The sequence below is a fragment of the Symphalangus syndactylus genome, chromosome 3 (genome assembly GCF_028878055.3).
Source record: "Symphalangus syndactylus isolate Jambi chromosome 3, NHGRI_mSymSyn1-v2.1_pri, whole genome shotgun sequence".
Lineage (NCBI taxonomy): Eukaryota > Metazoa > Chordata > Mammalia > Primates > Hylobatidae > Symphalangus > Symphalangus syndactylus.
In genome coordinates, this window is record NC_072425.2 from 15174552 (window position 1) to 15185764 (window position 11213).

Here is an 11213-nt window from a genome sequence, read left to right on the forward strand (position 1 = left end):
TCTCAGCCATTAAAAAAAGTCACATACCCTTTAAATAAATACAAAAATATCTCCCTCCCCCACTCAATATTGTAGCTCTCCAGGAAAGTATGTCCCTCCATCCCTGGTGAGAAGCATTGACAGAAAATAGAATATATCTTTGGTGACGTGTCCTCTAGTGAGTCACTCTGTTATCTGAATTACAAAGTCGTTTCTTCATTTTCAAATTATGAAACTATGCCACACCAGTGAAATACTCATGTAAATGACCTTTGTCTCCCACCCCAGCTTCACGATACTATGAGCTTCCTCTCGGCCCTCTCCCAGCCAACATTCAGTGATAAGGCCCAGGGAGTCCTGAGAAAGAAGATACTTATCCAGGATCACACAGCAAAACAGCGGACCATGGACTTGAAAGTGGGTCTGTTTTTTGCTTTCTTTTTTTTTTGAGAGACGGAGTCTCGCTGTCTCCCAGGCTGGAGTGCAGTGGCGCGATCTCGGCTCACTGCAAGCTCTGCCTCGGGGGTTCACGCCATTCTCCTGCCTCAGCCTCCTGAGTAGCTGGGACTACAGGCGCCCGCCACCACACCCGGCTAATTCTTTGTATTTTTGGTAGAGACGGGGTTTCATCGTGTTAGCCAGAATGGTCTTGATCTCCTGACCTCATGATCCTCCTGCCTCGGCCTCCCAAAGTGCTGGGATTACAGGCGTGAGCCACCACGCCCGGCCTGGGTCTGTTAATTTTCTTTCTTTCTTTCTTTCTTTCTTTCTTTCTTTCTTTCTTTCTTTCTTTCTTTCTTTCTTTCCTTCCTTCCTTCCTTCCTTCCTTCCTTCCTTCCTTCCTTCCCTCCCTCCCTCCTTCCCTCCCTCCTTCCCTCCCTCCTTCCTTCCTTTCTTGATGGAATCTCGCTCTCTATCCCAGGCTGGAGTGCAGTGTTGCGGTCTCGGCTCACTGCAAGCTCCGCCTCCCGGGTTCACACCATTCTCCTGCCTCAGCCTCCCACGTAGCTGGGACTACAGGCACCCACCACCACGACCAGCTAATTTTTTGTATTTTTAGTAGAGACGGAGTTTCACCGTGTTAGCCAGGATGGTCTCGATCTCCTGACCTCGTGATCCGCCCACCTCGGCCTCCCAAAGTGCTGGGATTACAGACGTGAGCCACCGTGCCTCGCAGGGTCTGTTCATTTCTAGGTCCATTGTATTCTGATCGCCTGGTCTTGGGGTGGAAGTTCTACTTCTAGAGCCACCCAGCCTGAGCCTCCCAGATCTGGAAGGGGTAGGCCTGGCTGCCCTGGTCAGAGTCCCAGTGCCCCAGGTAGCTGCGGCCAGGGCATCCAGGGCACAATAGCCCCACCCTTAGTCCCCAGGCCTCAGTGCCCATTGCTACTCAGATGCCCGGGGTGAGGGGCGGATCACAATGACCCTGAGGCAGCCCAGAGGCAGCCGGGAGGGGCTGGGAGAGGCACCAGGCAGGGAAGATGGGCTCTACAGCCTGCCTGTAGAGAGCTCTAAACTCACAGGACCTTCTCAGGCCCCGCCCAGAAGCCCACCAGGGTGAGTGTGACACTGCCCAAGAGCCAGCTCAGAGCTGACAACAATCTGGGAGTGGGGTGTGGTTGGGAGGAAGCAGGCTTAGAAACCCCTCAGTGTCAGAGCTGGGAGTAAGACTGGGGCTCTGCCTCCCAAAGGGGGAGTTTGTTAAAAGTCTGTGTCTTGGCCAGAAGTGGGGACTCACGCCTGTGATCCCAGCACTTTGGGAGGCCAAGGCAGGTGGATCACTTGAGCCCAGGAATTCAAGACCAGCCTGCACAACATAAATACAAAAAAATTCTACCCCATTTCTACAAAATATACAAAAATTAGCCAACTGTGGTGGTGTGTGCCTGTAGTCCCAGCTACTCAGGAGGCTGAGGCAGGAGGATCACTTGAGCCCAAGAATTTGAGGCTGCAGTGAGCTATGATGGTGCCATTGCACTCCAGCCTGGGCGACAGCGGGACCCCGTCTTAGCAAGACCCCATCTCTTTAACAACAACAACAAAAAACTGTCTTGGCTCCAGCAGAGACGTACTGAATCAGAATGGGGGCTGGGGGTAAGTCATCTGTATTTTCAACAGGCTCCCCACCCAGGGGTCTCTGAGGCAGCACCAGGGCTGGGAGGCTGCTGGTCAGGTCTCTCTTCCCTCAAGCTGGTTCCAGGTTTCCTAATTCCCAGTAGAGCGCTAATGACGGTAACAGCTTAAACGATTTGAACACTGCAAGGCAGGCTAAGTGCTCTCTCTACCAGCGGTGATGCCATTTCACGGCTGCAAAGAGGCAGGTGCTGCTATTATCCCCATTCTGCAGACCAGAGCCCCCAGGGAAGGCAGAGGGAAGTTAATTGGCTTGGCCAAGGTCACAAAGCTAGTAAGTGGTGGAGCTAGGACTAAATCCTAAATAATAATAACTTTTAAATACTAAGAATGGCAGCTAGTCTATGGGTAAGCTTGGCCAGCGTGCCTGGCACTGTTCCGAGCTTGCTGTTCTAAGACTGGCATGTACTTGCTCATTTAAACGTCACAGCAACCGCCAAAGTTGGCTACTCTTGCTGTCACCATTTTTCAGGTGAGGAAACAGAGGCTCTGGGAGCTCTTTCCTGAAGCCACTCGCTGTCCGCCGGGCCGGTGGCGTTCACCCCGCACCGCGCTGCCCCGCCCGGGGCACTATGGCCTGGGGCTGGACTATGCCTTCCCCACCTCACCCGGCGCCCCCCACCCACTCGCGCTGAGGGTGCGGTGAGCTGAGTGCCGGGCCAAGCATGTTCCGGCGTCGACCTCGCCCAGGGGCCCAGGAGATGGCGCCCAAGAGGCTCCCTGGCGACGGCGACTTCCGACGCAGCAGCGACCCGCGGCTGCCCAAGATGACCCCGCCCGCGCTCCGAGCGGCCCTGGGCGCGCGGGGCTCCGAAAGCTCGAGGATCCCGGAGGGCGGCGCCGCGTGGTGGCCGGAAGGGGACGCCGAGCCCGGGGTGGGCGTCGGACTCCTCCCGCCGCGCCTGCCCGCCCTGCTCACCGAGACCCGGCGGGCCGTGCGGAAGCGGGGGCTGCTGCGGTCCCTGCTGCTGCCTCTCCTGCTGTCGGCCGGCGCGTCCCGGGAATCGGCGCCCAGGCAGCCCGGGCCTGGAGAGCGCGAGCACCCCCGGAGGGGCGTGGCCAGGGAGGACCCCGACTTCTTGGGCGCCTTCCTAGGAGAGCTCCTCCCCAGCAGGTTCCGCGAGTTCCTGCACCAGCTCCAGAAGTGCGCCGAGGAGCCGGAGCCACTGAGTGAGGCCCCGCGGGGCCCGGGGGGCGGGCCCGAGTCATTGCCAGTGGGGGGTGGTCCCCTGTGTCCCCGCACCCACCACCCCCACCACCCAGGCTAGAAGGATGCTAATGTTAGCTGAGTATCTCAGAGCCCTCGCAACCCGTCCTTGAGGGCTGGTCTGCCATCACCCCGAGGCCATATGACTAGGAAGGACCGTTCCCCCGCCAAGGCTCACAACTGTTTCCTCCTGGCTCCAGCATCCCCAGCACCGCAACATCAAAGGGGTGTGTTAGAGCACTGCCCAGGGTCTCCGCGGTGTCCCAGCTGTTCGTTCCTCCCAGACGTGTGGTAAGCGTCAGTCCGCTTCTTGGTGGGGACGGGGTTGCCATCGATGTTTCCAGGGCGGGACAGCCTGGCCACTCATGCCAGATGTGGCCTGTTTGTCTTTAAGGGGCCAGTCATCGCAACTCCAGGATAGTCTTACGAAGATTTCGCTCCAGCAGACACCTACTCTGGGGCCCCTGAAGGGTGATCACTCACAATTCACCACTGTCAGAAAGGCCAACCAGTGAGTGATGGGCGGGATAAGGGTAGGGTAGTGGAGGAAAGGGGTATTTCTTTCCTCCTTTCTTTCCTCTTTCGCCCAGGAATGTATTCATTTATCCACCTATCTACCCATTCATCCATCCTTACATACGTCTGTCCATGAATCAGATCTTCTACGAACCCATTGAAGATTCATTCGCCAGTTCATCAATGAATCAACCCATCGATTAATGAGGTCTTCTACCAACACATAATTCATCCATGAATCCATTCATATATTCATTTTCCCATTCACCCATCCATCCTTGCATCCATCTTATCCATGAACCAGGTCTTCTACAACCTGTTCATGAATCTCCATCTATCCATCCATCCTTCTGTCTACCCATTCATCTATCACGAACCCATGACTCCATCCATCCATACATTCACTCACCCACCCACCCATGAATCAGGTGTCCAGTGGATCCATTCATCTACCTGGCCAACCAGCTAGCCAGTCATCCATCTAAAACTCCCACACTTCGGCAGGGCACGGTGGCTCACGCCTGTAATCCCAGCACTTTGGGAGGCCGAGGCAGGCGGGATCACGAGGTTAGGAGATCGAGACCATCCTGGCTAACACGGTGAAACCCCGTCTCTACTAAAAATATACAAAAAAACAAAAAATTAGCCAGGCGTGGTGGCGGGCACCTGTAGTCCCAGCTACTCAGGAGGCTGAGGCAAGAGAATGGCGTGAACCCAGGAGGCAGAGCTTGCAGTGAGCAGAGATTGTGCCATTGCACTCCAGCCTGGGCAACAGAGTGAGACTCCGTCTCAAATAAAAATAAAATAAAATAATAAAAAATAAAACTCCCACACTTCTGTCCATCCATCCATTGATCCAATGATCAAACATCTACAAATCCTTCCACCCACTTGTAAACCCAGGACACTGTCCATCGCTAATCCAGTCATAAAGCCATCCACAAACCTACATACCCATCTACGTTAATCATCCAGCCACGCATCTGTCCCTCTACCCATACATTCATAGTTCAGTTCTATTCAGACCCTTTCATTAACTCACCCATCAGTCCATCCACCCATCAACCCACCCACCCAGGCTTCCATCTTTTTACCCATCCCACCATCATTTGTCCATTTCTTACTCTAACTTTTATTAGGTTTTACTATATGTTGAATATTGGGAGAAAAATAAGGGATGGAGGTAAGAGAAGAGCCCAGGCAATGGAACCTACCTGGGCCTAGACACCATAGTTTTAACACAGGGGGAAAAGAAGACAGAAACAGTTCCTCCAGGTTAAAATTCCTCCAGGCTTAAGCAGGGTTGAAGGGTGAACGGCACTGCCCATGAGTTTAAAGACCAGGGAGAGTAAATACATCACAAACATATCATTCTTCCTCATCTCATACCTGCAGCAGACAAAACTAATGGATCATATTTCCCCACTGAGCCTCATAACCCTTCGTCACACAGTACTCCAGGCAGATACCCCTGATGGATCAGAGTAGGAACTAGAAATGGAACACATGGCCAAGCATGGTGGCTCATGCCTATAATTCCAGTGCTTTGGGAGGCTGAGGCAGGAGGATCGCTTGAGCCCAGGAGTTTGAGACCAGCCTTGGTAACATGGTGAAACCCTGTCTCTACAAAAATTACAAAAAAATAGCTGGGCGTGGTGGTGCATGCCTGTGGTTCCAGCTACTCGGAAGGCTGAGGCGGAAGGATTGCTTGAGCCTGGGAGGTTGAGGCTGCAGTGAGCCAAGATCGTGCCACTGCACTCCAGCCTGGGTGACAGAGCAAGACCCTGTCTCAAAAAAAAAAGTGAAACATATTTACCAACCTCAGAACTTTCAACCAATCAGGCCAAATATACACATGACTTCTCACAAGACATAATAAATAAAAGTATGGAATTCATTCTCTCAAATGTGAGCAAAAGCAAAGACAAACACAGACTTTCACATTCAAGAGCAAATACTTGAGCACCTTACTGTGTGTGAGATTCCCTGGTAGGCCCCCTGCAGGGGACACTGGGGTGCCTCAGAACAGGCTCCTGTGGCCCTCGAGTGGAGATGCTGAGATTTCAGGCAGGCGGGCAGAGCTGGGTTATGCCTTTGCCTGGCCCTGCAGCCAGCAGAGAGCAGGGGTTCCTGAGCAGACAACTGTTGGATGACTAGGTCCCAAGGCATGTACCCAGGCACTGTCCTGACATCTCTCAACTGCTTGGCTCTTTGGGGGCTGATGAAAAGCATTCCCTCCGCATCTACACAGACATACAGATGTGGTCAGATGAACAGATGCAGACATAAATATGTGCATACTAGCGGTCAGCCATGACCTTCCTCAGTAACAGAGCTATAGGTGGGTCAAGCAGGCCTTCCCGCAGCCTTGTCCTTGAGGCTGATTTTTTTTTTTTTTTTTTTGAGACGGAGTCTCACTCTGTCGCTAGGCTGGAGTGCAGTGGCGCGATCTTGGCTCACCGCAATCTCTACCTCCTGGGTTCAAGTGATTCTCAGCCTCTTGAGTAGCTGGAACTACAGGCGCACGCCACCGTGCCCAGCTAATTTTTTTGTACTTTTGGTAGAGACAGGGTTTCACCATGTTGGCCAGGATGGTCTCGATCTCTTGACTTTGTGATCTGCCTGCCTTGGCCTCCCAAAGTGCTGGGATTACAGGCGTGAGCCACCACACCCGGTTGAGGCTGAAATTAATAACAATAAATGGAACAATGTTATCTATGAAATATACATATAACAGATACCCTTGATTAAGGCCAAACCCTGTGCCAGGCCATGTCCTCGATGCCTCATGTAAATCATTTGATACTCACCAAACCCAGGAGGATGGTATTATTGTGCCTATAATTTAAAGGGAAAAAAAAACTGCCAAATGGAGACTTGGAGACAGTCTGCCAAAGGTCATGTGGCTGGGATGGGGCATGATTGAGATAGAGAGTTACAATAAGAACAGCTCAGGCAGGCTGGCGGTGGCTCACGCCTGTAATCCCAGCACTTAGGAAGGCCAAGGGGGGTGGATCACTTGAGGTCAGGCGTTCGAGACCAGCCTGGCCAATAAGGTGAAACCCTGTTTCTACTAAAAATACAAAAATTAGCCAGACATGGTGGCGGGCGCCTGTATTCCCAGCTACTCAGGAGGCTGAGGCAGGAGAATGGCGTGAACCTGGGAGGCGGAGCTTGCAGTGAGCCGAGATGGCGCCACTGCACTCCAGCCTGGGTGACGGAGCGAGAATCTGTCTCAAAAACAAAACAAAAACAAAACAAAAACAAAAACAAAAACAGCTCCCAGTTAGTGATGTTTGCTCTGGGTCCTGCAGACCCTGGGCTGGATGCTTCTCCAGCCCATTTCCTTTCTTCACAACCCTGTAGAGTGGGCACAATGATTCCCATTTTACAGCTAAGAAAACTGAGGCTCAAAAGGGTCAGGACTGAAACCCAGGACTGCATGACTCCTGGGCTGGCATTCTTATTCTCTCTGCCAAATTGCTTTACATGTGAGGGTGCCAGCTCTGGAACCAGGATGCAGGTCTTTGCTCCATGCCTTACAGCTGCATGACCTTGGAATAGTCTCTGTGCCTCTGTTTCCTCAACTATAAAATGAGAATGATAACAGCGTTTCATGGGGGCTGTGTGCATTTGGTGGGATGGTGTATGTGCGTGCTGGAGCCTGCCTGGCGGGTAGGAAGTGCTCCGTTAAGGCTGGCTGCTGTGATTGGCGTTATCCATTCTTACAGACCAGTGTAGGGCACTCGTCCAGGATCTCACAGCGAGTCTGGGGCTGGTGGGTGTGTGCTGGGGTACAGCGGGGGGCTTTGAGCATAGGCCTCTCTCCCCTCTCTCAGCAGGCCCCACGATGCACAGGTCCCCAAGCTCAAGGCTGCCCTGGCCCACAACCCCTTGGGGAAAGGCTCTAGGCCCTGCAGGCGGCGTTGCCCTTTCCGGGTGCGATTCGCTGACGAGACCCTGCAGGACACAACGCTCCGCTACTGGGAGCGCAGATGCTCAGGTAAGCAGACAGGATGGGGAGCCTCGAGACTCCGGAAAGTTCTAGCCAGGAGGGCAGAGAGGCTGTAGCTCTGGGCCCCCAGAGTGAGGGACTGGCTTGCAAAGGCCAAGAGATCAGTGATCCTGCAGAGGATGTGCCTGAACTAGCCTCCCTGGAGGATGTCAGGTTGACCTTCAAAGACCAAGTAGAGGGTCCAGAGTCCAGTGGAGGTGTTCCAATGCGGGCGGCACTTTGGACTGCTGGCTGCCAAGGGGTTCCCATATGCTGTATCTGCCCACCTTGAAACCCGTCGCCAGAGCCTCCAGAGCCCACACTTGCTCCCCTCCCCAGTCCCCACAGCCTACAGTGGCTGGAGGAGGCCCAGATGCCATTGGATGCATCTTCCTTCGACATCCATGAAGGCAGACCTCGAAGCCTGCCTGAGGAGGTGCCCAGAAAAGCCGGGAAGAGGAAACTTTCTCTCTCCTGGAGACAGTTGGCACTGCCTGGTCCAGCAAGGAAGCTAAGAGCTACCAGACCCTGGATGTAATGGTGTCCGTTTTGCAGTTCCCAGTGAGTTTTCTGAAGTGTGTTTTGAGAAGCAGGCAAGAAGTCCCTGTTCTTACTCTGGTATAACCTTGACCAAGCTCCACCTTTTTCTGTGTGCCCAGCCTCTTCTCAGGATCCAGCAGCCCCCAGGGCCCCCAACAGTCAACGTCCTCTAGCTGTTTATTGAGCACCTACTATGTGCAGTTTCAGGAAATGTCTGCCTCAAGGTCTAGCTGTAGGCGATGCCCTGCAAACCTAGGACCTTCGCTGATTTGGGAGGGATCTGATGCAATCCCCTTAGCATCACAGGAAGCCGGAGTTAGAAGCTGTGATTTTTGCCCAACTTCTGTGTGTTTGGTGGGGAAACCAAGGCCCCAGAAGCAGAATGGGCTTGTGTGGGTGACACAGAGCCACAAATAGAAGCCAGAGTGCCCCCGGGCCCCTCCTGGGATTCCAAGGCCAGGACAAGCCCAGGAGAAACAATTTCACGTGAATAGCAGTTGGTGCATACAGGAGATGATTCCGTGTCAGCCACTGGCCATAACGAGCTATCATGGTGTCCAGGCCAGCAGGGTGCCGAGGAGACGTGGGGGCCAGCCTGATGCTTTCCAGCCCGCTGCTTTCCAGCCCTTTCCACCCTGGGGCAGCCATTGGGGAATTCAGGGTCCTTGGACCACCTCATATGGCTGCTGTTAGACAGGAAGAGCCCCCAGCCCTGAGCCAGCCCTCCCTGAAGCCCTCAGCACTCTCAGCGTGGTTTCTGGGATTTCTATGATGGGGTAAGCGGTCTCCCCACTGCGAGAAAGGGGGCACGCTTCCGGCTGCAGCGTGAGTGGGGGTGCGCAGGGGCACAGCTTGGGTATAACAGAAACAGTCACGCCAGGTGGTTTTAAAACCCAAGCCTTCTCTGGAGGCAGCCAGAAGGCGCTGGGGAGCCTGGGGTTGCCATGGAGACAGGGCCCTGACCAGCCCTGCCTGCCACAGGGAGGAAAAGAGGGTGGGGGCACCAGTGCCCTCCTCCCGGGCAGAGATCTCACCCTGCCCTCTCTCCTGCAGTCCAACAGAGCGTCATTGTGAACCGGAAGGCCGCCTTGCCAGTGGCGTCAGAGCGGGTGTTTGGGAGTGTGGGAAAACGGCTGGAGAGTTTGCCCAAAGCCCTATACCCTGGGGCCAAGGAGGAGACCCTGACCAGCTCCTCGTCCTGGGACTGCACTGGCCTGTGAGGCTCCGGGGAAGGGGATGGGACTCTCGGACATTGCCAGGGCTCCCCACCCCCCTTGCCTACAGACCTCGCCACCCAGCAGCAGGCGGGTTGCCAGTGTGGGTCCTCAAGGGCCCTGCCAGCCATGGGTGGGCTGGGGACTCAGAGCCCAGGAAGCTCATGGGGTCCTGTCTCCCCAGGTCCACCCAGAAGCCACAGGGCTATCTTTCTGAGGACACCTCCGTGAACGGCAGCCTGCCCTTCTGTTCATGGAAGAAGGCCGCTGCTCAGAGGCCGCGAAGCGGCCTCCGAGCCTTCTTGGACCCCCACGGCCACCTGGAGCAGGTGGGCAAATGGTCTTGCTCTCAGAGCCAGAAGCTGGTGAGCCCCTGCTGGCAGCTGGCCCCGGGAGCAGCCCTGTTTGGTGGGGTGGCTGGGGCTGGGAGTGGACCCTCCCGGCAAGCCAAGTCACCGTGGGCGCTTGCAGTGGCCACGCCCTTTGTTCCTGCATCTCCCTCAAAGGGCAGCAGTCAAGGGGTGGCTCTAAGCCAGGTGCCTGGGTTCCGATCACAGTTCCTTTCTGCATCTTCCCTCCCCTCCCCCCCCCTTTGCTTTTTTGAGACAGAGTGTTGCTCTGTCGCCCAGGCTGGAGTGCAGTGGTGCAATCTTGGCTCACTGCAACCTCTGCAATGGGGACACCCGCCACCACACCCAGCTAATTTTTGTATTTTTAGTAGAGATGGTGTTTCACTATGCTGGCCAGGCTGGTCTTGAACTCCTGACCTCAGGTGATCTGCCCACCTCGGCCTCCCAAACTGCTGGGATTACAGGCATGAGCCACTGTGCTCAACCTTGCATTTGTTTCCTCATCTTTTAAAATGGGGCTGACAGCACTACCTGCCCAACAGGGCTTCAGCATAGAATCCCGCTGGCAGCCCAGTCCCCTGCCCCGAGGTCCTGGTAGCAGCCAGCTGGTCCTCTGTCTCACTCTAGGAGTCCCTCCTGCCCAACCGGGTGCTGCAGTCGGTCCTGAAGCAAGGCCGCCCTAAGGGGTACCAGCTCCTCCTGACCTCCGCAACACTGCAGCCAGATCAGAGGTGAACACTCGCGAGGCCAAGGCCAGGGGCACACAGGGGCCAGGCAGTGAGGAGCGTCCTTCCTTGCCCCACAAATAAAGGCACATCCCAGGTGGCTGGGACCTGCCAGTAGGTCTCACACCACAAGCCTTTCTGGGCACCTGATTGCTGGTCTCTGGGGGTTCCTGGAAGGAAGGGGATGGAGACACAGCCAGGATGAGGCTGAGGGGTGGGGACAGGGCATCCCTGGGGTTCAGGACTTGTACCAAGTGAACCCCTCTTCTGGAAGGTGGGAGACCCCGCCACATACCTCAAACCTGGGAACATGCTGGGCACGATGGTCCCCGCCGGTAATCCCAGCACTTTGGAAGGCCGAGGTGGGAGGATGGCTTGAGCCCAGGAGTTTGAGACCAGCCTGAGCAACATAGACCCTGTCTCTTAAAAAAAAAAAAAAAATAGCTGAGCGTGGTGGTCCACGCCTCTAGCCCCAGGTACTTGGGAGGCTGAGGCAGGCAGATCGCTTGAGCCCAGGAGATTGAGGCTGCAGTGAGCTGTGATCCCGCCACTGCA

General features: G+C 55.1%; 2 protein-coding genes across 6 annotated transcripts in view; one reads left to right on the forward strand and one right to left on the reverse strand.

Moving 5' to 3' along the window:
- The window catches only part of NTMT1 (N-terminal Xaa-Pro-Lys N-methyltransferase 1), a 15309-nt gene extending 12153 nt beyond the window's left edge, over nucleotides 1-3156 (reverse strand). Inside the window, exon 1 of one of the 2 annotated variants that reach the window (XM_055270756.2) lies at nucleotides 3032-3156. The gene's annotated coding sequence lies outside the window, so the exon portion shown is untranslated. Of the gene's footprint in view, nucleotides 1-1088; nucleotides 1106-3031 lie in introns of those variants that run through there. The other variant, XM_055270760.2, reaches the window with a different exon arrangement.
- Nucleotides 1434-10792, forward strand: C3H9orf50 (chromosome 3 C9orf50 homolog). Of its 4 annotated transcripts, none has more exons than XM_055270747.1 (8): nucleotides 1434-1536; nucleotides 2585-3282; nucleotides 3520-3610; nucleotides 3714-3830; nucleotides 7675-7838; nucleotides 9423-9585; nucleotides 9768-9912; nucleotides 10561-10792. In XM_055270747.1, the coding sequence occupies exons 2-8, from the start codon at nucleotides 2778-2780 to the stop codon at nucleotides 10666-10668; spliced, it is 1293 nt and encodes a 430-aa protein (XP_055126722.1). In that variant the 5' UTR covers nucleotides 1434-1536; nucleotides 2585-2777; the 3' UTR covers nucleotides 10669-10792. The 4 variants fall into 4 exon arrangements, with proteins under 4 accessions (XP_055126722.1, XP_055126723.1, XP_055126725.1 ...); XM_055270748.2 differs by having other exon boundaries at nucleotides 7678-7838; XM_055270750.2 differs by lacking the exons at nucleotides 9768-9912; nucleotides 10561-10792 and adding an exon at nucleotides 8169-8390 and having other exon boundaries at nucleotides 9423-9477.
- Nucleotides 10793-11213: the final 421 nt, after the last annotated feature.